At 35.3% G+C, this 26,531-nt stretch overlaps 1 protein-coding gene across 1 annotated transcript in view; it reads right to left on the bottom strand.

The window, feature by feature from the left end:
- Positions 1 to 26,531, bottom strand: part of LOC128993039 (uncharacterized) — a 73,679-nt gene that overhangs the window by 39,678 nt on the left and 7,470 nt on the right. Inside the window, exons 2-3 of the mRNA XM_054416793.1 lie at positions 16,871 to 17,095; positions 16,049 to 16,346 (exon numbers count right to left, since the gene is read on the bottom strand). Of these exons, the coding sequence (XP_054272768.1) occupies positions 16,049 to 16,346; positions 16,871 to 17,095 (523 nt within the window). The remainder of the gene's footprint in view (positions 1 to 16,048; positions 16,347 to 16,870; positions 17,096 to 26,531) is intronic.

Genomic DNA, 26,531 nt, shown 5'->3' with positions numbered 1-26,531 from the left:
GTTAGAAATTTTGTCCCTCTATGTTCATTGTTAGACCTGTGATAACCATTAGCCTTTTTAAGAAAGACCCACTATTATTCACTATTATTCTTAATTTAAGTTTGTTAAGTTTGCCTATTTAAAAAAAAACTTATTTTAAACCTGTTAAATGTTAAACTAAGGGCAGCCTATATTTTGGAATTTTCATGTCAAATTTTATTAATTATAAGTATTGCATCTTATATCTTATCTTTACAATATAATGACGATGTCAATTACAATAATGTATTGTTTAAAGACTGAATAAATGACTATTCAATGACTATTCAATGACAATTCATTGAGAAGTTTTTTTTTTGTTTTGGAATTGGATCCCCAAAGAACAATACCATATCTGAGTCTAGATTCCATGTAGGCATAGTATACTGTTTACCAATATCAGTAGATGTTGTATCATTTACTACACTTAATGCAAAACGAAAAGAATTGAGCTTTTTTGTTAAGAATTGTATATGGTCGTCCCATTTTAATTTTGAATCAACATGAATGCCTAAAACTTTATGAATATCCGCTAAGTTTAATATATTGTCAGATAAAAAGTCAGAATTTTTACAATTTTTTACTTTAAAATGCATTATACGTGTTTTTGAATTATTCATCAATTATTCATCAATTATTATGAATCATTATTAAATTATTCATCATTGGTTCACCATTTTTTGTGAACCAATCTTGCAGTTCTTCTATAGTCTTTTTAATGGAGATTTCTAGTTGTCGAATATTTTAATTTTGAACTATGACGTTGGTGTCATCAGCATACAAGAAAATTTCACCTGATATGTCCAAAAAAATGAAAATTTCACCATCTTGCAGAATTAAATGCGTTTCGCACATCGAGTGTAACGAGCAGCACAACCCTACGAGAGTAGTGATTAAAATCCTCAGCTCTCATCACGGCTTGCTTCACCTCCTCAATAGCGTCGACCGTTGATCGCCCCTTCCTGAAACCGTATTGGCGAGGGCTCAGGTCCCCCGCAGCAACCACTGCTGAATTCATTCGGGAACGGATTAACTTCTCTAGGACTTTCCCAGCCGTATCCAAAATGCAAAGGGGTCTGTAAGAGGACGGCAGTTCTGGGTCTCCTTTCCCCTTTCCTACGAGCACGAGCCTAGCTTTTTTCCAGCACAACGGAAATACCCCCTCTGCCAGGCAGGCGTTGTACGTGCTCAGAAGAATCAGGGGATAGATTGAAAAAAAAAACGCTCTTAAGAGCCTCTCCAGGTACCCCATCAGGTCCAGGAGCCTTGTTGTTTTTTAGGGATAAAACGACAGTCTCCAGCTCCTCATGAGTGAAGAGTGAGACATCGTGCATCATCTCAAACTCACGCAGTGGGCGCAGAATATGATCCGGAAAAAGGGATTTGACAACTCTCTCCATAGTGGCCCCCTCCATGACGGAAGGTGGAGAGCGGGTGGTGAGTTTTTGGGTTACTAGTTTGTAACCCAGGCCCCACGGGTCGGAATCGACATCATCCCTTAGTGTTTTCCAGCAATTATATTTGCTCCGGTTGATGGCCCGGCGGAGAGACTTCCTCGCCACCTTATAGCTCTCCAGCTTACGGCGTCTATCCAAGAGTGCCCTGGCCCTGGTAGCGAGTCGTCTAGCTGTCAAAGCAGCTCGGCACAAATCCGCAATCTCTGCAGTCCACCAGTATACGGGTCTCCTATCGCAATGGAGTCTCTTGCGGGGCATTGACTCATCACAAGCCGAGACAATCAGCCCCATCATTGATGTAACTGATTCCTCTGCATGAGCCATGCCAGGTGGGGCAGGCACCGCTGGCACTCCCCGCAGGATGGCTTCGGTGAATTTAGCCACGTCCAGTTTTTTGGTGTTCCACCGAACGGGCACTTCCCGAGATGCAGCAACTTGTCTCGGGAGGTGATCTAAGACATTGAAAATAATATACTGGTGGTCGCTGGCCGTATAATCCTCCAGGCTGTGATCCTTGGCAGAAGAGACTCAGATGCGAGGGTTATGTCTGGAATCGTTCCCCTCATCCCGGGTTGCCGGAATGTTGGCGTGTTGCCCTGGTTGATTACAACGAGTCCGGCCCTGGCAGCAAAGTCCAGGATGTACTTCCCCTGGGAATTAGTGCGGGTCATTCCCCACTTGTCAGCCCTAGCATTGAAATCACCAGCCACGACTACATGCCCTGTGGTGTCGTGCACGCTCTCTTCCAAGCAGTCTATCTTCTCGGGGAAGTCATGGATAGCCTCGTTAGGGGTGAGGTAGACACTGTAGTAGGTGACATCCTTGCAACGAACCCAAACGAATCCACGGCCCTTTCCATGACCCCACACTTGCACTTGAGCTGTATTACTCACCCAGAAAGCAGCAGTACCAAGACTATCGGGGCAGTGCTTGCCTCGGTCGGGCCCCTTGCATTTTCGGGAGGAATTACTGAAACCGAGGCACTAAAACACCTGGTTACTTCCACCCTCCGTCTGAGCCTGCAGTTGACCCAACCGACCCTCAAATGCTGGAATGCCAACATCTTACTGGCGTGTGCGTCTGCCATTTCAGCGACCGCGATCCGCTGCTGGTTTCTATTTGGTTTTGTGAGCCACACCCTAACACAGCTGATCTTCCAAGCATACCTTCTTAAAGAGCTTAAAAAAAAAATGATTCAGTATATCAAAGTGTTTTTAGCCCAGTCAATAAAGGTTTGATGTTGCAACTTTTGGACAACAAGCTGAATTTTTCACAGGTGTTAGTACACATTTAGAGGTACTTCCTCCAAAAAGTCCCCCAAATCCCCTTTTCTACAGCCCTTTAAAGTTAAAATTGCAAGCTTTTACCGCAGCGCCTGTATTTCCGTTACTTTTTATCGGATTGTTTCAAACTTTATACCATTTAGAAGGTAGGTAAGTGATCTAGAAAAAGTGTTCAGTTCATATTCTTGATTATTCTAATAGTTTTCTTGTAATTCTTGTAAAGCTCGTGGACTGCTTCCTTTAGGGCCTCAACTACCTCACTCTCTATCGACACACCATCCATGTCTCGAACCTCAACTGACGTTTTAGGCTCGAGTGCACGGACGGTGCCCTGGCCTTCTACAGCTGCCTTTAGTTCAGTAGTAAAAGCGGATTTGTCTTTCGACTTACCCAGTTCAAGGAGGACGTCCTCGCCCCGGGTTTGCCTAATCGACCGCACAACCGTATCGGTCTGCTACGGCTTAGCTTTAGCCTTTATTTTACCCAAGACTTCAGCGAATCATCTCCCCCCTGAGGAGTTAACCAAGATTGCCTCCGTCCTGGGCACTGTGGCGGGTGACGCTGATGATATTGCCGTGATTTCAGCTCAAGGGAGGTGTTCATAATTTCATAATCATAACGCTGTGGTGGGTGACGCTGATGATGTAGCCCTGATTGCGGCTCACGGGAGATATTCATGATTTTGCTGCCGTCACGGGTGACGCTGATTATATCACCGTGATTTCGGCTCATGCGAGTTGATCATGATTTGACCGCGGTCGTGGGTGTTGATGATGATGTCTCTGTGATTTCCCAGCACAGGAGATGTTCAAGATTTTTTTCTGCAATCACCAGGAATTTCCCCCATTGGGATGGGGGCCGCTCGATCAATTTGGCCTAGGGCCGCAGGCACCCTAAATCCGGCACTGACAATGTTAACCCTTCCAATTTAAGTGAGACAAAACCAAACATATCTATAAATAAAGCCAATAGTACCCATGATTTTTTGAGGAAACTACAAGTCACATACCCCATAAACCATATACTTCAAATGTTCGTCATGACGAGAAACCTTGCGCAAAACTATCCATTATTTCATAAATTGCCATTTAAGGTTGTAATTGCTTTCCAAAGGGAAATTTCCATATACCTAATGTTAAAAATACCTCATCTGTACTTATTTTTATGTTACTCTTTCAATTTACACTCAATTCAACAATCAATTTACTCTTTTAATTTTTATGTTACCTTACTAGCTGGCCCGACAGACGTCGTCCTGTCCTATTGTGGTTTTATGTCACATGCTCGTTCATTTTCAAGATGAGCTCGTTCGCATGGCTCAATCACGTCCTGGTTGAAGTTCGTTCGCTACGCTCACTTACCTTTAGGTTGGAGCTCGTTCCCTGCGCTCACTTGCCTTCAGGTTAGTTCGTTCGCTACGCTAACCCGCCTCCAGGTTGAAGTTTGTTCGCTATGCTCACTCACCTTTTGGTTGCAAATTAGCTGTTCTCATAAATTAAAAATAAATATAGTGTTGCACCCTGTTGGTAAACCTATTAACTTTTTAATGCTATTGAACATCACAGAATCAAATTGTTTAGTTGCACCAGCTGTTAAGATTCTTTAATTCCATTTAAATATGAGTACTCATAAGGTTAACATGGGAAACTCCAGAGACACTGGGGCGGAGCCCTATTTACGGATCTGCACCAAACTTCACACAAACCATCCTTGAATAATGCTTAATCATGCCTGAAAGTTTCATTACAATCTGTCGAGCGGTTTTGGAGTCCATAAAGGACAAACATACAAACATACATTGGATTTTATATATATAGATAAAAATCAGGTGTGATTATTTGTTTGAATTAATGTATTTTGTTTTGTTTATTTCAGCTTAACTTAACCAATCAATAGTTTTAACTGATGAAGTCAATCGGGGTGAAGCCCGTGGGTAACAGCTAGTAGGAGTTAAACTAGGAATTGCATAAACGAGGGAATGGTCTCCTATGGGTATCTACTATATAAGGGAAAAATTAAGATAGGATAGGGGAAGTGCAGGGTAAGGTTAGGGCTACATACACATGGGAACGTTGCAATGCGCGTTTGAGCAATTGTCTCATGGCACGTCCCAGCATAGTCATAAAAGTCAAAAAGGTAGTTTTGTTTGGGATTTGTACAATAGGTATAAAGAACGAAAACAAAATCAAAATACATCTAATAAGACCGTACACATGTGAGCGTTGTACGGGCATTTAGGAGTAGAGGGGAGTAGGTTTTATTGTATGTTTACTGAATACTTCTATATCAAATTCAAATTGTCTTTATTCATCAAGTACATTAGGAATATATACATGAACAGTGTCTCATTTCTTAATGATAAAGTTATAATAAAATATATACCTATGCTTATAGTAAATAGGGAAAATTGTAAAATAACAAAGAACTAACAGTTAAAACATACTTTGATTAGTAGGGAAAGAGAAGTCAATTACAGTTCTTCAAATGAATAAATAGCCCTGCAAATGAGAAATTTCTTATGTTTGCTTTGAAATTTTTTGATATTTACTTCTGCTTGTTATTTATGTCCTTTGGAAGTTTATTAAAGAATTTTGTTTCGGCGTATTTTGGGTTTCTTTTCAAAAGGCGCAATTTATGAGGACTTAATGCTAACTTGCCTCGATTTGATTACTTGTAAGATAATCATGTTTCTTTCCAACCAGCTCTATTTCATGAAATCTTTTTTAACGGATACCACTGTTTCAAAAACATACATACCGAAAACTGTCATTATATTTTCTGCTTTAAACTTTCTCCTAACAGAAGTTCTAGGTGGAAGGTTGTAAATTATTCTTATGGCTTTTTTTGCATTCTTAATATAGATTAGATTTTAAGTTTCTCTTATTTGTTGAGCCATACAGGGAAATCCCAAATGAAATCACTGAATGTATGTATGAAAAGTAAACTACTGTACCTTCAAAGTTTCTATTTCGCAATAGTTTTTAATCTAGTTTAAGGCATATAATCCGAAAGAAACATTTGAAAGTACTTTTTCAACATGAGAGTTCCAATTTAGTCTTTTATCAGTAGAACCTCTTTAATCCGAACTAATTGGGACCGGGGGTAGTTCGGACTATTGAATAGTTCGGATTACAGAACATATTGTTGTCTTTACATAACAATAGCTAAAACAAGGCTACAATGGATCGTAATTGCTACGGGAAAAGTAAAAAAATGCTTTATAAAGTAAATTACAGTTTTTATTTAATACAGTAGTAAACATAGTGAATAAACAGTAATGTACATTAAATACAGTATACAATATAGAACTACTGTACTGTGTATAAAGTACAGCAATGAGGTGTTCGGATTAGTGGACGTTCGGATCACGGGGGTTCGGATTAAAGAGGTTCTACTGTATTATCAATCCTACAAATTTAGTACTATCCTTAACTTCAATGGTTTTATTATTAAATTTAATAATCGGTTGGCGTTGATTTCTGGTTGGTTGAGTTTGAAAATTTATGATACTTGTTTTATCCACATTGAGATTTAGATTTTGGAAGTTAAAAAATCATTTAAAACGCACATGTCTGATTTTGCCTTGCTTTCTAATTCTTCATTTGTTGAGGCTATACGATTTTAAAATTGGTATCATCAGCATACAAGCAGAGTTTACTTAAATTGCTGAGTTGCGGAAAATCTCTTAAATAAATAATGAATAAAAGAGGCCCCAGAATGGATCCCTGCGGAACCCCATTACTAACCCCATATTTTAAGTCAGTGTAAGATTGACATGGAATTTTATAGTTTTTACGGTTATGATAGATAATTTCAACAAACTGTTTTCTGTGAGAGAGATAAGATTTAAGCAAATTTGAGGCAGTCCCATCTATACCCAAGGTACTAAAAGCCTTGAAATTAATATATCATGTGATATTGAATAAAATGCTTTTTGCAGGTCTAAGAACAAACCCGCTACCTTATGCTATCCAACACCTTTTGGTAATTACGATGTTCTCTTCTGTTGAAAAATCCAATCCCTAACAATGCTCTCACAAGGTGCTAAACAGACTTTAACTTTCGTTAAATGAAGCAATGAGCATGCTTTGGTAATTAAAAAGCTTATTTTCATATCCTCGATTAGGTTACAAAGTAAAACAAACATACGAGCTAAATGTTCTTGTAAAATTGGATGTCCCAAGTGTTCTTAGGGAATTTTCCCCGGCATGGTTACCCAGGAACGCTTTACTTTTTCATTTTGATGTCCACAAAGGCCAAAAGTTCATTTAATATTTTATAATTGAAATATTAAATTAAGCTGCAACAGAGGTATTTTCATTTTGTTTTCGTTCTTGATATATATGGTACAAATCCCAAACAAAAACTTCCTTTTCGACTTTTATGGCTATGCCGGGACGTGCCATGAGACAATTGCTCAAACGCGCGTTGCAACGCTGTCATGTGTACGCAAAGGCTTATCTGAAGCGCGTTACAATGTGTGTTGCAACGCTCCCATGTGTACGTAGCCTTAAAGCCAGTCTAGTAGCACCTTGTGAGAGCATTGTTATGGATTGGATTTCAACAGAAGAGAACCTCGTAATTACTATAAGGTATTATAGACGTAAACAGTAAACATACACAAAACCTACTCCCTTCTACTCCAAACGCGCGTTCCAACGCTCCCATGTGTTCAGGGTCTAGGATTAAGTAGTCAAGCTATGTTTTTGTTGCCTTGGGTTTGGACACATTGCCAGCAATTTCAAAAACAAAGAGATGTGTTACAAAGCCATGAATACATGTTTGAAGGACATACAGTAGACTGCCTCTTATCCGGACACCTTTTAACCGGACATCGGTTTAATCGGACTACACTCAGCGGAAATGACATCTCTTTAACCGGAAAATTTTTATCAGCATAGGCCTATACTAAAACGACTGTTCTTGTGGGAAAGATTTGGGACCAGTGATCACGTGTGTAAATACAATGCTCTCCTAAATTTAAGTCAAATACTGTATACAGTATGCATTTAAACGGTCCGTTTTAACAAGTTTTTTGGGACGTAGGTTTGCCCAAAAAACCGTTATCCGGACTGGCTACGGTCCTGAGTAGTTCGGATAGGAGGGAGTCTACTGTATTTGTAAGAACTGCTTATACAATCTCAGACGTGAAGTTTACTCAGAACAATGATTGCGAAGGACCAACCAAGAAATGAAATGAAATGAAATGAAATGTTGAAATGAAATGAAATGTTGAAATGAAATGAAATGTTTATTTGTCACATAGAATTTACATAATTGTGATACATCACCAGTAAACATATGACACGTCAGTTTTTCACAACAAAATACATGATATTATATATTTTATTTCATTGTAGTTAGTAATATATTAAAAAATAAGGTCAGAAGATTGAAATATAACAAAAAGAGTTAGTTACAAAAAAATTCATCAACTGAATAAGGACAAAGTAGTTCCAAATGTTCCCTAAGTAGTTTTTTTTAAAATATCCATCTTTTCTGTCAATTTGATTTGGTTAGGGAGGTGGTTAAATAGCTTCCTAAAAGGAGCTTTCTCATAAATAACTGTTTTATGGATAGAGAACTGAAGAGTGTTTCTATGTCGAGTGTTATATGGATGTTGGTGATTTTTTGATGAGAATGAGGTCAAGTGTTTTTTAACAAATATACAAAGTTGATATACATACACAGCATGAATTGTTAATAGTTTCAAATGTACAAACAGAGGACAGCAAGAAGTATGAGGTGCAGTGTCAGTTAAAACTCTTATGGCCTTTTTTTGAAGAATAAAAAACCCATCTATGATCGGAGAGCTGCCCCAAGAAATAATGCCATAGCAAGCTCTGGACATAAAATAGGAATGGTAAACAGTCAAAGCAGCATTTAGTCCCATTGTTTTGAAGATGACCCTTAATCCAAACAAAGCTTTGGCTAATGATTTAGTCACCTAAAATCGATGTTCTGTCCATTTTAAATGTTCATTCATATACAAACCCAGAAATTTTATGTTTTCTGAAGCCTTGATTTGTTCCCCAGAATCCAAGCTGATGGTTACCTTTTCTGTATTTAACTGTGGATTGTGAAAATGAAGTAAGTGTTTTTGAACAGTTGAGATGAAGACCATTTTGTTTTAACCAAAGTTCTATTTTGTTCAAATTTTCCGATGCTTTGATAGACGCTAGGGCAACAGATGGGGCTTTGACCAACACAGTGGTGTCATCAGCAAATTGTATGATTCTGGAATCCAATGTGGCAGCTAGATCATTTTGTAGAGAATAAAAAGAAGAGGTCCAACTTTAGACCCTTGAGGAACACCATGAAGAACCGGACACCAGTTTGAGAAATTTTTAATGTTAGATTTATCTTTGATGACAACTCGTTGATAACGTCCTTGAAGATAGCATTTGAACCAGGCCAAGGAAGAACCAACAATTCCATATAGTTTAAGTTTTTCCAGAAGAATGTCATGCCTCACACAGTCGAAGGCCTTGGAAAGATCACAGAAAACACGAATTGCCCTCTGGGATCTATCCAGGGCCTCCACAGTATCAGAAATAAGCTCAGCATCTGAGGTACTCCTATTTTGTCTAAAACCAAACTGATCTTTGTTGAGTAATTCGTTTGTTTCAAGGAATGGAACTAGCTGTGATAGAGCAGCCTCTTCAAACAACTTTGAGATGACTGGCAAATAAAGAGCGATTGGTCAATAGTTAGATATTTCATGGGAGTCACCTTTTTTAAATACTGGTTTGATTTGTGCATATTTTAATTTGTCTGGAAAAGAGCCTTGCTAACAGTGATATATTGATACAATGAGTTGGAGGTTTTAAGATACAAGGAGCTAAAGATTTTATAAGATGTGCTGGAATTTCGTCCCATCCTGTGGATGGTTTGTTTTTGAGTTTTTTTATACATGAAAAGACAAAAGATTCTGATACCGGTTGAAACTTGAAAGAATTAGGAACTTTTAAAGATGCCTTTTTTGCGCTCTTAACAGATTCTGAAAAAGAAACATGAGAATGAAAATCTTTTGCTATGCTTGTAAAAAAATTGTTCATACTGTTAGCTACTGATATTGGTTTTACTACCACCTCCCCATTAATTCTTATCACTGGACACGACTGATCTTCTACACATTGCCCTAACTCTTTTTTAACAATATTCCAAGTTGTTCTAGTTACATTGTCACTTGCTTTTATTAAATTAACATTATACAACTTTTTTGCTGCAGAAACTACTTTTCTAAACACCCGTTTATAATTCTTAAAATACTCCATAAAAGCAGGACTCGATTTATATCTAGAGATTTTATACAATTCCAATTTCCTCCAACTCGACACTTTAATTCCCCTTGTTACCCAAGCACTTTTCCCTTTATTATTATTAACAGCTTTTGTGCTGATAGGACAATTATGTACAAAGTAGTACAGGTAAAATAGGGTTTTATAAACAACAAAATTTGTACATTAATGAAATTTCACCTGTGAGTTACTAATAATATGAGAAATGAAGATCCGATGAGTCCCCAAAATTTTGGGTGTCCTAAGGCCCTTTTTGGAGCCCTTTTTGTTCCGCAGGGCCCTTGTTCCTGAATAATTTTGTTTTTCCGTTTAAGGTCGAGTGAAGTGTGGTTTTCGATGGTTTTAGTTATTTTAAATCGATTGGGACTAGTTTTAAGTGTATTAAACCACTCCATACAGGGTGTTTCGAAATATTATTACTTTTTACGATATTTAAACATTTATTCATAAAGTGATAAAATTAGTTACCCCCATGCTCTATATTAAAGGGGATTATTGAAAATAACTGTAATTCTTTACTATATAAGAGGGAAGGATCTCAAGGAGTAAGAGAAAATATTAAATACCCCCGTCACAGCAAACCTGCAGACCTAGCGAATTTCCGTTTTACTTACTTGATTTTCAATTAAATCTAAAATAGCATTGCGTTTAACGATTACCTAGGTTTGCTGCTACAAGGAGGCTAATAAAGTGTGTTTATAGTAAAATATTAATAGCCCAGTATAAAACAAATAAATTTGACAAGTTTGATCAAAATATATCTATTAACAAACAAACAAAATCATTTTACACTATTCTACATAAGAATTACATGGGAATTTTAAATTTAGAATTTTAGAATTTTTATCCCTAACCAATAACCATACAAAAACACGTTAATACTAAATTATTTGTTTTTCAGCTATTTAAAATGTTCTAGAGAAAAATTGGGAAACTTTGTGTTTTGAGGATAAAGTAAATAAGAAAACCCAATTTTTACCCCATAAACCTCGTTCCCATTATTCAGGACAAAAATGCTTGTACCGACAATGCTGCTCTGATGTCTTAGTGCTGTCCTGGTCGTCATAACCACGAAAGATAACTGTACTTGTATTGATTGAAAATAAGTTTGAGGAACTTAAGATACAAGTTGCAAACGTCAGTATGAATGAAAGGTGTTCTTGCACCACATCGTTCGTGCTTTAAGATTGGTGTTGCCTGTTCTGCAATATGCAAGGTTTTAGGTTTGTAAAGGGGAATCCTGCTTGAACACCAACTTGGACAAAATCAGTAAAGATGGACAAGTTGCTAAGAATAATAAAATTGTTAATGAGTCGTCTGAGAATAATTATTGTGATGATGAAATTGTAAAGAGAGATACTACATAAATTGTAGAAAAATAGCTTTAGTTTAAGTACTTCATTTTAACACGTAATGTAAGGTTTTATACAAATACAATTGTTTTAATTTTTAATAAATGTAAAAAAATAAATTAAATAACTACCTTAGAAAAATACATATCAATTTGAAATTGGTCTTAATAGATTTGCATAAAAAACACGTTGAAAGATTATTCACACCACCTTAAAAGTTGAAATTTTTGCTTAGTAACCTATGTTATTATGTTATAGTGTAAAACTAAAACTTAATCCATCCCCTTTTAGCGAACATCCCATTTAGGAGATAAGATATTACCGAAGGTCTTATGGTAAAACATAGACCCGAAACCGATTTACGTTTTCATTTCGATGCTCCCAGAAGCCTAAAGCACCATCCACTCAAAATATTATACATGTGTTTATATACATATATATAATATAATATATCCATGTTATATACGTGTCCGTAAACATGATAACTCGAGTAATTTTGGTTCAATTTTAACGAAACCGGCATAATCGGTCCATAAAACAGGGTTTTATGTGGTAAAAGTTTGCAATCTTTGACCCTCAAAAGACAAAGTTTCCCAATTTTTCTCTACAGCATTTTAAAGAGCTTAAAGAAAACAAATAATTTAGTATATTAACGTGTTTTGTAAGTGGATTAGTTACGAATAAAATTCAAAAATTGTAAATTTAAAATTCCATGTTATTCTTAAGGAGAATAGTGTAAAATAATTTTGTATGTTTGTTTATAGATATGTCTTAATAAAACTTGTCAAATTTATTTGTTTTATACTAGGCTATTAATATTTTATTATAAACACACTTTATTAGCCTCCTTGTAGCAGCAAACCTAAGTAATCATTAAACTATTAGACATCATTTCATTAAACTATTAGATTTAATTGAAAATCGGGCAAATGAAAATTCGCTTTGTCTGCAGGTTTGCTGTGACGGGGGTATTTAATATTTTCTGTTACTCCTTGAGTTCCTTCCCTCTTATATAGTAAAGAATTACAGTTATTTTCAATAATCCCTTTTTATATAGAGCATGGAGGTAACTAATTTTATCACTTTATGAATAAATGTTTAAATATCGTAAAAAGTAATAATATTTCGAAACACCCTGTATGGAGTGGTATTTGTTTTATACTAGGCTATTAATATTTCACTATAAACACACTTTATTAGCCTCCTTGTAGCAGCAAACCTAAGTATTCATTAAACTATTAGACCTCATTTCATTAAACTATTAGATTTAATTGAAAATCGGGCAAATGAAAATTCGCTTAGTCTGCAGGTTTGCTGTGACGGGGGTATTTAATATGTTCTCTTACTCCTTGAGATCCTTCCCTCTTATATAGTAAAGAATTACAGTTATTTTCAATAATCCCCTTTTATATAGAGCATGGGGGTAACTAATTTTATCACTTTATGAATAAATGTTTAAATATCGTAAAAAGTAATAATATTTTGAAACACCCTGTATGGAGTGGTTTAATACACTTAAAACTAGTTCCAATCGATTTAAAATAACTAAAACCATCGAAAACCACACCTCACTCGACCTTAAACGTAAAAACAAAATTATTCAAGAACAAGGGCCCTTCGGAACAAAAAGGGCCCCAAAAAGGGCCTTAGGACACCCAAAATTTTGGGGACTCATCGGATCTTCATTTCTCATATTATTAGTAACTCACATGTGAAATTTCATTAATGTACAAATTTTGTTGTTTATATGGAGTGTTTTTGTATTATTTTACCTGTACTAAAAGGAGCTATATAAAGTATTGAAAAAAAACATTAAAACTCTCATTACATGTAAGCTGTGACATACAATTATTCCAATTCTCAGCTGATAAGCAGTTGTATAGGAATCTGATATTTTCTTGGCTTATTATACGTTTTGAGGAATACCTTTTAACATTACTATTTACAATCTCAGCCTTGTGGCAAATTATTTGACCAAAATGATCAGAAACTCCAAAATCTACTGTTTTACACATACTTTCATCAAAAGTTATGTCATGATAAAGTTTAAAGTTATGTCAAGCCATGTCATTGCTAATTGGGGTGTACCGAGGTATAAATAATAACACGGTTTTATACAGACTTGTGACAGTCCAACATGGTGAGGGAAGGAGATTCCATGATCGAGAGATGATGCCGGAAGAAAAGTATAGAGTATGATGGACTGGCCACACAGGACCCTGGGTAGGGGTGGGGATAGGCTGTTGGCCAATCACATTTATTATGCCATATAGATTAGTAATTCATATCCTATACTCTAATATGAACAATGTTTGCTTGTATGTATGTATGTATGTATGCTTGCTTGCACAAATATCTCGAAAACGGCTCCGACGATTTTCTTCAAATGTTATAAATAGTTTATTTCTGGCCTAAAAACGAGTTTACTGCAGTTAGAACTGCCAGCAAAAATCTAATTACGTAGAAAAATGAAACTGAAAGTCATACATTGTACATTGTAGTGATACATTGTAGGCCTAGTAAAGGCAAGCAGTATGAAGTGTGGGATCTGTTTATGACGATTAGATTAAGGTTATATGCAATCCTAAAATGCTATTGGAAGGGAAGGAAACAGGTCCGCGACGTAGGAAGTGGTGAAGGAAGTAAGTAAAGACGAGCTGTTCGGAGTGTGGAAACTGTTTATGACGATAAGATTAGGGTATCTGCAATCCTAAAATGGTATGGGAAGGGAGGAAAACAGGTCCGCGACGACGTAGGAAGTGGTGAAGGAAGTAGTCAAGGCCATGGTAAGGCGAGCTGTCCGGAGTGTGGGAACCGTTTATGACGATTAGATTAAGGTATCTGGAATCCTAAAATGCTATGGGAAGGGAGGAAAACAGGCCCGCGACGTAGGAAGTGGTGAAGGAAGTAGTCAAGCCGAGCTGTCCGGAGTGTGGGAACTGTTTATGACGATTAGATCAAGGTATCTGCAATCTTTAAATGAAATGGGAAGGGAGGAAAACAGGTCCGCTTTGTAGGAAGTGGTGAAGGAAGTAGTAGGCTAGCAGTTCAGAGTGGGGAACTGTAGGTGGCAATTACATTAATGTATCTGCAATCCTAACATGCAATGGGAAGGGAGAGAAAAATGTCCATGACGTAGGGAGTGCTGAAGGAAGTAGTAAAGGCGAGCAGTGTGGAGTTTGGAAATGGATTTATGTATCTGCAATACTAACCCCGCTTTCAGAGTAAAATAATGATTTTTCCCGAGCAAAGCTCGGTCTCCAGGTACTTCGTATAATAAAATAATTCAGTTGGCAAAAATGTGTTTAAACGAATCCAAAGGGAAAGTAAAAATAGGGAAAGAATATACAGATACATTTAATATAAATACCGGAGTGAGACATGGTGATGGTCTATCGCCATTATTATTCAATATGGCACTAGAAGAAGCTCTCAAGAAAACAAGAAATAGTGAAGGAGGGGCAAGACTTACTGATAAAATAAACCTTCTAGCATTCACAGATGATGTAGCCATTGTAGCTGAAAACAAAAATAATCTCAAAGTGCTAACAGAAGTACCTACTAATTAAAGAAGCAAGAAAAGTGGGTTTACAAATAAATGAAAACAAAACCAAATACATGAAAATAAGTAGGCAAGATGACGAGGAAGACCACTTAGAAGTATTAAACTATAGGTTCCAGAAAACTTGTATATTTAAGTATTTGGGAGTGATGATCACAAACAATAATAGAGAAGAAATAGAAATTCAGAGCAGACTCACAGCAGCAGAAAGATCATACTGGAGTTTAATAAAATTATTCAAAAGCAAACTGCTATCAAAAACCACTAAAATAAAAATGTATAAAACTATAGTGCAACCTGTATTGCTATACGGGTCATTACTTTTGAAAACAACATTTTGAGAAGAATTTTTGGACCAGTAAAAGAAGGAAATGCATGGAGGATAAGGAAAAATAGAGAGTTAAAAGAATTATTTGGTGAACCAGATATTGTGGGAATAGTTAAGAGTAGGAGGTTGAGATGGATGGGCCATATTAACCGTAGAAGTGAGAGAGAGAGAGATGGTAAAGATGGTACTCAGAGGTATACCAGAAGGAAGGAGACCATTAGGTAGACCAAGAATGCGATGGGTTGTTGAGGCAACGAAGGACTAGAGAGGAATGGGAGCAGACTTGGAGCTGGCAGAGGATAGAAGAGCTTGGAGGCACATGGTTGGTGAGGCCAAAAACCACCTAGGTTTCCAATGGCCACAGGAGTAAGAGTAAGTAAGTATATAGATTAGTAAGCCATTGATTACATTGGTATACAGTTATTGCTACTATAATAAATACATTACAGTCATGAGATGCAATGCCAGAGAAGGGTAAGAAGAGATGTTTTATAGTTGTGGGTCTCTATGAGGGAGGTGGGAAGGCATCCGCATCCCCACCCTTACCTTTTAGGTATCTGTAAAAAAACTATTTTTCCCTCTCAAAAAAATTCCCACACTGATTAATTAACGTGGCCATATTATGATTGGCAACCAATTGCAAGCTTGTCACAGTTATGATTTCCTAGGATATAAATATCCTAAGCCAGTAATAAACCAGCTAACCAGTTAATAAACCAGTTTATCTGTATACATCAGTTGCCTTACCAAATACTAGGTCTAGACTCTATGGACCCTGACGCTGAAATAACTTGACAGGCACAATTTGGTTGGACTTCGTCGTAAAAGTACACGTCTTGTAACCTCAACTTGGCAAGAGAGTTTATTGTTTCTTGATAAACTGGTTCAGTAAGATTCAATTTCTCATTGTACACCTTTATGGTAACATTGGTCACAATTGCTAGTGTATGTAAATTTAAAAACAGCATTGGCAAGTGGAAAAAATTCTCTTTCAAATAATAGAGGTCGGATATCAAAATTCCTTTGTAAGCTGTTTTGCAATTCCCTGAAAAAAATTTAAATTGTATAATTATAAAACATTATTTTGACAGAGTATGTGAAAACTATATTTACACTTGGTGAGTAGTATTAGTTATATTGACATAATTGGCTTTAATCATTATTACAACCATGACAAAATTAATTAGATAGTTGTTAATTATCAACGTTTCATAAAGTTACATACAAATTTCAAAATTTGAATCTTTTATTATGTGTTCTAATAAATAAAAATTAAATACACTTTTCACCAACTTGGCTTTTAATCAGGTTTCTGTACAAAAAATAAACTTCACTGCTACATCCTTACATATTTAGTATTATAATGTTCTATAAGTTTATAATCGGTCTATTTTTTTGAAATTCATGTGATACTCATGTAATATTAGAATTGGATACAGAGTGGATCTCACATTGATTTATAAACGACTTGATTTGTTATTCTAATTTAAAAACATGTTTAAAATTCAAAATTAACATTTTGGAATTACTAAAATTTTTCTATTAAATATAACTCATTTAGAAATGTACCTTTGGTATCACACCTGCATTTACCACCTGAACATTTTGTATCAAAGTTTTGGATTTTGTCGCTCGGTCTTAGTCTGATCAATAATTTTGATGGTGTGGTAAGTTCGATAATTTGATTTTCCCCTTCATGAGCGACAGTGATGAAGAAAGGAAATATTTGACCCGCTATCACCTCCAGAGGAAACCACAACTGGACACCGTAAGTGAGTTTACCTGCCAAATTACCTGAAAACAGCAGTTTATACAATTAAAGAGTAAAAGTACTACACAAAGAAATTTCCTTAGCAAAACTTAATTCAATTCAAAATATCTTTATTCATTCAACAATACAACAAAATAACAATTGACAATTAATATACATTACATAGGATACAAGACATAGTTATAACCAATACAAATTGAGAATGAATAGTTAGGTTCCTCATTTTCTCGTGTTGAGGAACCATTACAATCTAAAAGACGTACTGGAGAACAAAAACAAATAATACATTATGCTATTATAAAGATTAAACATATATAATGGCAAATTTGTATCAAAACAATTTAAAATTATGAAATAAACGTTTTTCCACAGATTCAAATAAAACATAAAAGTGATAGATAATAACAATAAAATACAGTGTTAGTGCAATAGATAATTGCATAACAAACATTGTAAAAAGTAAAATTGCGGTATCAGGTATTATTACAGTACAGAGATATCTGATCATGATGGACAGATAATTACACTGTTAGATTTAAAATTACAGAAAGAAAAAACAGTTAAAAAAGAGGTAAGAAAATTATCAGATCAAAATATAAAGGCATTTAAAAGAGATCTAATGTTGGAAAATTGGGCTGATATTTATAACGCATATCTCCTGAATATAAATTTGATACTTTTCACTCAATTTTTATGTTTTATTTTAATGTTCACTTTCCAAAATTAATCATACCTTGCAAAAAAAACTACTCTGGCTGGATTTCTCAGGATATTAAAAATAAAAATAATGAAATTATAAAGAATGGCAAAATATCATGTATCACAAGAAAATGTAAATAGTATTAAATCTAGTTTTAGAAAAATGATTATTCAGGCAAAAAGTAAATATTTCAATGATAAAGTAAAAACCTCTGACAATGTAATCAAAACAACTTGGAGTTTAATTAACAGTGAAGTAGGTGGTAGGCCTACTGCTATAGCTCATGTCCCAAAAATTGAACTAACAAATAAATCAGGGAAACTGGTTAGAGAACCATTGGAAGTATCTAATATTTTTAATGACATTTTTATTAATGCTGTTGAAAGTCAAGTTATTCCTCATTTATCCCAAAACACGATTTATTCAACTCCTACTTCTTTTTCTGACAGTACTTTCAAGTTTAGGACAGTGACTGAAGATGAAATAATTAAAGTAATTTCAAGTAGGCCAAATAAAACTTCTTCGGGATTTGATGAGGTCCCAATGTCTTTGTTAAAATCAATCAAACATGAAATTTCAAAACCGTTAACACATCTAGTAAATTCTTCTTTAATCTGCGGTATATTTCCCAACAAATTAAAAATAGCAAAAGTTATTCCAATTTTTAAGAAAGGTTTAGAAACCGATCCTCTCAATTATCGTCCAGTTTCTCTACTATCAAATTTTTCTAAAATTTTTGAAAAAGTTGTGTACGATCAATTAGTAGATTTTTTAGAGAAAAATAAATTATTTGATGAAGATCAGCATGGGTTTAGAGCTGGAAGGTCAACGACAACCGCTTGTGTAGATTTTGTGACATCAATAATTGAAAGCATAGATAAAAAAAATAAAACTTTGGGGATCTTTCTAGATCTTACTCGCGCTTTTGATAGTGTAAATCATTCAGAATTAATAAAAACATTACAATCCTTAGGAATAAAAAATCGCCAGATAGAATGGTTTAAATCATATCTTAATGATAGGAAACAATATACCGTCACAAAAGGGCTTAGTACAAAAAATGTTATACAATTTCATAATTCAACAATACAATCTATGAAATACGGAGTACCCCAAGGATCTATCCTAGGACCGCTTCTGTTTTTGTGCTATATCAAGGGGTTACCTAGTTTTATTTCAGGAACAGATAGCAAAGTTTGCCTATATGCAGACGATACAAGCCTTTTGGTGACAGGCAAAACTCTCGAAGCTGTACAAAATTCTTATTCTAACTCTATTAACAAGATTAAAAACTTTTTTAACAGCAAAAATTTACTTTTAAATGAAAATAAAAGTAGTTACATTTCTTTCTGTACAAATAAAAATAAAAAAATGAGACAATTTTGAAGACTAATGCTAAAATTAATAAAGTAAATGATTTAAAATTTTTAGGAATTATTATTGACTAGTGTACCTGTTGCTCGAATTCGAGCAATTGCGAAGCATTACAGGCGATTCAAAGATTATGGAAATACTCACGATCTACACAACAGTTAGATATAATCAAAATCTTTTGTAAATATCATATTATCTTTTTTCAAAAAGCTTATCTTGTTTTTTTAGTGTTTTCTACAAATTTTTCCCTCTCATATACGCATTAGGTTGTCTATGACAAAGACTATAAATTAAACAAAAAATCATTTCTATTTCTTCTACTTGGTTGTGTTCTATGACTTTTTCTATGTTTCCATTGTTTGCAAATCGATTATTTCAATGATTGCTCAAGAAATGTAGAACAGTGTTAATTCAGTTTTATTTTTAGCCCATATCAAATTGTCCAGGATTCCTCGCTCTTTTCCATTGTAATAATTACACCAACCCAAGTTTCGTCTACAGATGCAATATGCCAACGAATATCACCTACGCACAATCTCCAAGAAGTGGTAAAAAAGGCAGAAACCAACCCATACAATAGAAATAAGTTAACTCCTAAAGAAATAATTTTAAGAGTTACTGTGATATTATGATTTTCCACTGATTTGGTAATAGAACATTATATTGCAAAACATGACACGATGCAGAAGAAAATTCAATTTAAAATCAGAAAACCCCATTGCAAATACTGTACTTCATTTTGACAAATTCAATAAATCACAATTTTAATATTAACAGCTGTTTCATTAAAAAGTAGTGTAGAATTATGCATATGGTCGTAATGTAAACAAATCTGAAGAGGCAACTTTAAAAGCTTCTGGGGCAGAGCCCCATGGGAATTTACCTCGTTCCTCTTTTGATGGCTCATCTACAGACCAAGACCTTTCTTTAGAGACCCCTACCAAGTTTCTACGCCCAGCCGCTCTCTCAAATTAGCTGTGACAAAAACCCCGTTTTCCTCCATAAGAATAACATGGGATGGGAATTAAAAGGCCACTGGGGCAGAGCCCCAAGGGAATTCACCATGTTTCTCTTTTGATGGCTCATCTACAGACCAAGACCTTTCTTTAGACACCTCTACCGAGTTTCTACACCCAGCCGTTCTCTCAAAATAGCTATGACAAAGAAAAACAGTTTCAAATTAATATATAGATAACAATTTAAGTTGGGACTCTCATGTCCAGCATGTTGTAGGCAAAATTTCATCAGGCTTGTATGCTCTTCGAAGGATGTCCTATGTCTGTGATCTTTCGGCTCTAAAACTGGTGTATTATGCTTTTGTACATTCATTTATATCATACGGAATTAGTGTGTACGGAGGGACCTCAAAATCAAACCTTAATCAAATACTTCTGTTACAAAAGAAAGCTATTAGATTAATGCTAAGTTTAAATTGGATTGAAAGTGTAAAGTATCATTTTTCTAATTTGGAAATCCTAACAGTGTTTGGAATTTATATATATGAGACAATAAAATATACTAAGCAGCACCATTTACCAAAAATACAGCTAGAACTAAGTAGGCCTACCAGTAATAGATATAATACCAGAAATGCACAATATGTTATACAAAACAGGCATAATTTAGAATTTTATAAAAAAAACACAGTGTATAGAGGCCTTAGATATATAAATTTTTTACCAAAAGATATAAAAAATTAATGTAATAGTAGGACATTTTACTTTAAACTTAAAAAATACCTAGTAGAAAAAGCAATTTACTCCTTTGAGGAATTTTATAATTTAAAATATTGTGAATAGACAATAAGTACTCACTGACTCTATTCTTTGTACTTGTACATTCATGAATAAAGGAGATTTTGATTTGATTTGATTTGATTTGACAGTACAGAAAAAATCAAAACATGTGTACTTCCATTTGCAACAACTAGGACAATAATGTTTCAACTCCAGGAAAAGTAAAAAGCCACTTCTTTACAAACCTATTTACAAATATTTTACTAGGTGTACAATGCAGTTGTCTGCTTGCAATATTGAGCGGAGCTAGCATATTAATCCAATACTTTTCTAAAGTCGATGCTTCATTCTATTCCTCTTAAATGAGATTAAATACTCTTAGTATCCAATATCAAATGGTATATTTGGTTCACATAAATGTAATGTCACATTAATTTATAATGTCTATTTGCAGTATTCAAAGTCAATTATAGGCCTGGTTCACGTAAATGAATTGTCTACTTGGAGTATCCTAAATCGATGGTACACCTGCTTAACATAAAAGAGAAATCTACTTGCAGTATCTAAGACAATGGTCCATTTGGTTCACATAAATAAGATGTCCATTTGCAGTATCCAAAGTCATAATGGTAGGGTTTCTTCTGGTTCACTTAAATAAATGGAATGTCTATTTGCAGTATAAAAAATTCAATGATACGTCGGGTTCACATAAACGAATTGTTTACTTGCGGTATCCAAACTCAATGGTACATTATTTGGTTCACAAAAATTATGGAATTGTCTACTTGCAGGATCCAAAGCAATGGTTCATTTGATTCACATCATGGAGTGCCTATTTGCAGTATCCAAAGTCAATGGTACAACTGGTCCATGTCAATGGAATGTCTACTTGCAGTATCTAAACTCAGTGGTATATTTGGTTCACATTAATGGAATTCCTAATTACAGTTTCTATTCAAAGTCTGCATTATTGACACGTCTAGTTCACATAAAATGCAAAGTCTACTTGCAGTATCCAAACTCAATTGTAGGCCTATATTTGGTTCACATAAATGGAATGGCTATTTGGATTAATTAAAGTCAATTTTGCATCAGCCTTATTCCGGTGACCATAATTATTGGTTATTCATTTTGTACTAAATTATGCTGAATTATATCATTATATTAATTTAGATTGTGCTTCCCTTTTCCTCTGTACGGTATGTGTATTTTGTGCTGTTTAGATAATTCGCTAACATATGTTGCGTCTCTTGTTTACTATTTTATTGTTATCCTGCAAATAATGTCTTGGCAACCAATTAACCCATAAGGCCCAGGTTAAATTTCCAAAAGTTTAAATTCAGGTAGAGAAAAACCCTGTGGTCCGATTAGCACCATTTCAGATTTATACCTTTCCATGGTTGGTTACTATAATTGTGCTGAATTTGGTGTGATCGCTTCAGCCGTTTTTGTAAAGCAAAAGCAGGAGTGTAGTAAAGAGCTTCACTCGCTTCGCTTCGCTCCGCTCAATTATTATTACCTCTTGTATGTACAATTTTCTTTGCTCTATTTTTCTTCAATGTCTTTGTTACATATGTTATTAAGATTCACAGATGTTCAGAATTATTTATTATTATGTTTGTTTAATTCAATGTTATTCAGTGGCGGTTCCAAGGGGGGGGCTATAGGGGCTAAAGCCCCCCCCCTTGGACCCTGAAAAAATAAATTTAAACGTACATTTCGTCCTTAAAACACGCAATGTCATAAAACAGACATCAATGTAAATTTTATTAAACTTAATAAGCGATGGCAGGAGTAGTATTAAGTTCCACATAGATAAACTTTGTGGACAATAGCACCTTGATCGAATAAACGCTAGTTATGGAAAGTTGTACGCATCATCCAATTGTTACAGCAGTCAGCTGTTGACATGCTAGGGCAATGGCTAGCGAGCGCCGAGCGCGCAAGCGAGGACAGGGCTGATTTCCTGATGTTTCATCATAGCAGTTGTCAAATTGTCTGCTAGCCACTAACTTTACACAGGCATCAATCAGCAATCGGCTGTAGCACCAGTAGCCTATTAATTACCATTGACTATATGTAAACACTAGTGTTAAAGTTGAAATAGTCAATACTATTACTGAATTCGATAATATTGTGACAGATCTATGAAATGGAGAAAAACGTAAGGTTAAAAAACGAGTCTACTTGCTTGCATGACATATAACAGGTGAAATGGAAGGTTTTATGACAATTGGGTATAGTTTTAGCCGTTAGAAATGGCTTAATAAAGTCACCAAACTGTTTTAGGAGATTTGGCTTCGTTGTCTACAGTAGGCCTATGTTTTGAAATTCATGAATGCAAGTTCGTCATAGGCCTAGTTAGATTTTTAAAATGTCTACACTTACTTATGACAAAGACAAATGACAGGTGAAATGGGAGATTTATGGACAGTTGGACACAGATATTATAGACATAAATAATGCCTTTGGAAAATCAGTAAACAGGTTTTAGGAGGATATGGCCGTAGCCCACAATATGTTTTGAGATATGAATGCAATCGTCAGTTAGTTTTAAAAATGTCTACATATTCATGACAAATAAATGGGGAAATGGGAGGTTTTGCACACAGTTCTAGACGTTAAAACTGGCTGTAGAAAGTCACCCAACGGCTTTTAGGAGGATATGGCCGTAGTCTACAGTGCGTTTTGAAGTTCATGAATGCAATCGTCATAGTTTAATTTTTTTAATGTCTATTTGTTCATGAGAAACAACAGGTGAAATGGGAGTTTTTGGACAGTTGGGCACGGTTTAAGGTGTTAAAAATGGCTTTAGAAAGTCACCAAACGGCTTTGAAAATTTCAAATTTTCCCGGGGGAGGACCCCCCGAACCCCCCTGCCTAATTGGTGGGTGCTCCACACCCCCCAAACCCCCCCCCTTAACAAAGTCCTAGAACCGCCACTGATGTTATTGTTTAGTTCAATGCTAACATTATGAAATGATTTAATTGAGTTTTATACAGTTCTTGTTAATAGAACCAGATTAATGGTGAAAGAGATGAATGATGAAGTCCTAAGTCTTGAAATTATTACTTGAAGTTCAGCTGAAAAACGAGTGTTACTGCCCCAATTAAGCTTAGAACCATCAGAAGGAAACTTTCCTCTAAAATTCAAACGTCGACAGATCCCATGATTGTCGAATCGCTTTTGCCATGACTATTACAAAAGGACAGACACTTGAAAAGTTGGTCTTTATCTGCTAGAGCTGCATCCCCTGCTTTCAGCATGGGGAATTGTACGTAGCAATGTCAAGATGCCGCGCTTTTTATGATCTAAAAATAATAGATGAGTGAACGAAGTGAACGAATCTATGTATCGTGTATAGCGGAGTCGGAGAAAAGTTGTCCGCTGGAGTATGTGTGTGTGTGTGTGTGTTCGCACCTAAAACCATAGACAAAAAGAATGAAATATAGACTGTCAGCCGTGCTGCGGTTGCCATGGTTACCATAGGTTCCGGCGCACACCGCCGTAGTTTACGTAGCGCGTACGACGTAACTACCGTGGTGCTCCAAGCGGTGTGCGTCAGAACCTATGGTAACCGCAGCACAGCTGACGGTCTATATTTAATTCTTTTTGTCTATGCTAAAACTCAAGAACCGTTGCACTTATAGCGTTCAAATTTTGCACAAATAGTTATTACACCAGTGTAAAGACATCATTAAAATTCTAGACGATTCCGCTCAGTAGTAATTATAAAATACTTAAAAAAACATTTTTAAATTTGTCCCATAAGAATAACATTAGGAGCTACCTTCTTCTTCTTTTTATTTGTTTACGTTTTGCGACCAACAATTTTGTTGTCTACTTAAGAAGATAGAGAGAACGACTTTTACTCTAAGCTCTTTCATTCATGGAGTAAACAGTTTGGCGTATATGAATATATATCATTATAATTTCACAGCTTTCAGAATAATCCTTAATGTAATACGTGAAGGCGATTTCTACTAAACACTACTCCTCCGTTAATAATGGACGGATTTTTACAAACGACGTGTCAAAATAAAGTATTTTTTGTGTAGACACCCCCTTTTACCAATTCCTGTAATAAAAATCCTCGGGCTTTGCCCCACTGGCCATCAAAGTTGGAGTTTCTCCCATAAGATTAACATGAGGGAATCTAAATATTTAATTGGAAACTTTGTCCCCACTAATTTGAGAGAACGGCTGGGCGTAGAAACTCGGTAGAGGTGTCCAAAGAAAGGTCTTGGTCTATAGATGAGTTATCAAAACAAAAACTTAGAAAAATCCCGTAAGACTCCGCCCCAGAAACCTTTAAAGATCCCTCCACAGAGTTGTTTAAAACATTTTGGCCATGTGAATAATACTTTTAAATGAAACAGCTGTTCGGTTTTAAATTGTATTTCAAACAACACACATTTATTGGGAGTTACTGAATTCTACCAAATAAGTATTTGCAATGTTATTTTCTGATTTTAAAATTGAATTTCTTCTTTATCATGTCATGTTTTGCAATATATCGTTCCATTACGAAATCAGTGGAAAATCCTTTTATCACAGCAATTCTTAAATTATTTCTTATTGAACTATCTTATATCTATTGTACGGGTTGGTGTCTGCCTTTTTCACCACTTTTGCCTACATTTTATCATATTAAATACACATATCAAATATTTATGTAGAAATATCTGCTCTTATTGTGTCTAATAAAATCCAAACATAGAAACCTTGCCTAAAATGGTACCTACCCATCTTGACAAATTATTTGCACCTGCCTATATTACGGACTTTGGCGCACTGGTTTGGTAACATTATTGAAAATAACACTACATTTTGGCTGTAAAATATGGTACAATAAAGAGAAAATAGGCCTACTATTTAAGCAGCTACTGTCTTGACAGAAAGGTCTTATTCCTTTTAAACTAGATCACATAATCCTTTATAAGATACCTTACGTTGATTAACAATATGTAAACGTCAATATATACGTAACAGCCAATTTACAGTATCTTTGCTTTTTGGAAATGTCCCATTGCTATGTCATTTGCATTATTTGTTGCCATGAAGCTGCAAGACCATATGAACTAGGAGGCCCCTAACAGTTCAAGAATAAAAGCCATCCCTTCACTTCAAGTATTCCACTACACCTAACATTCCGTAGAAAGATTATATTGACAACTTTATGTTATTGATAAGGCTGAGACAACTAACTGACATCCCCCATGTCAAGGAATCCCAGCTTTAACAGTAACCCCACAATCAATTTCCAAAACTATGCTAGAGGGTTCACACATTGGCACAGAAGTACGATATGAACTGACGCGACGTGACGAAGGAAAAATCAATCTTACACTGTAACGGATTAACGGATATACCTCCCTTTGAAGTTAGAATATGTCTTCCCAAAAATATTTTCTTTTCAAATAAAATCTTATTACACTGATGAAATCACGGAAGTGTTAAACTACAAAAGATCCACCGATACGATTTTAATACTATTTAAAGGTTCTTCCAAAGGACGAGATAGCCTACCACATAACATACTAATAATAACTCCTATGACGTACGGTATGGGGAATATTTTATTCATTGAATGATCAACAAATTTGGCAACTAACACAATTAACATTATTATTATTTTTACACTTATT

Source organism: Macrosteles quadrilineatus, unplaced genomic scaffold (genome assembly GCF_028750875.1).
Source record: "Macrosteles quadrilineatus isolate MER2022 unplaced genomic scaffold, UCM_ALF_1.0 Scaffold_4__1_contigs__length_99947679, whole genome shotgun sequence".
Classification (NCBI taxonomy): domain Eukaryota; kingdom Metazoa; phylum Arthropoda; class Insecta; order Hemiptera; family Cicadellidae; genus Macrosteles; species Macrosteles quadrilineatus.
The sequence above is the reverse complement of the archived record's forward strand: the minus strand, read 5'-3'. Positions and strand labels throughout refer to the sequence as shown.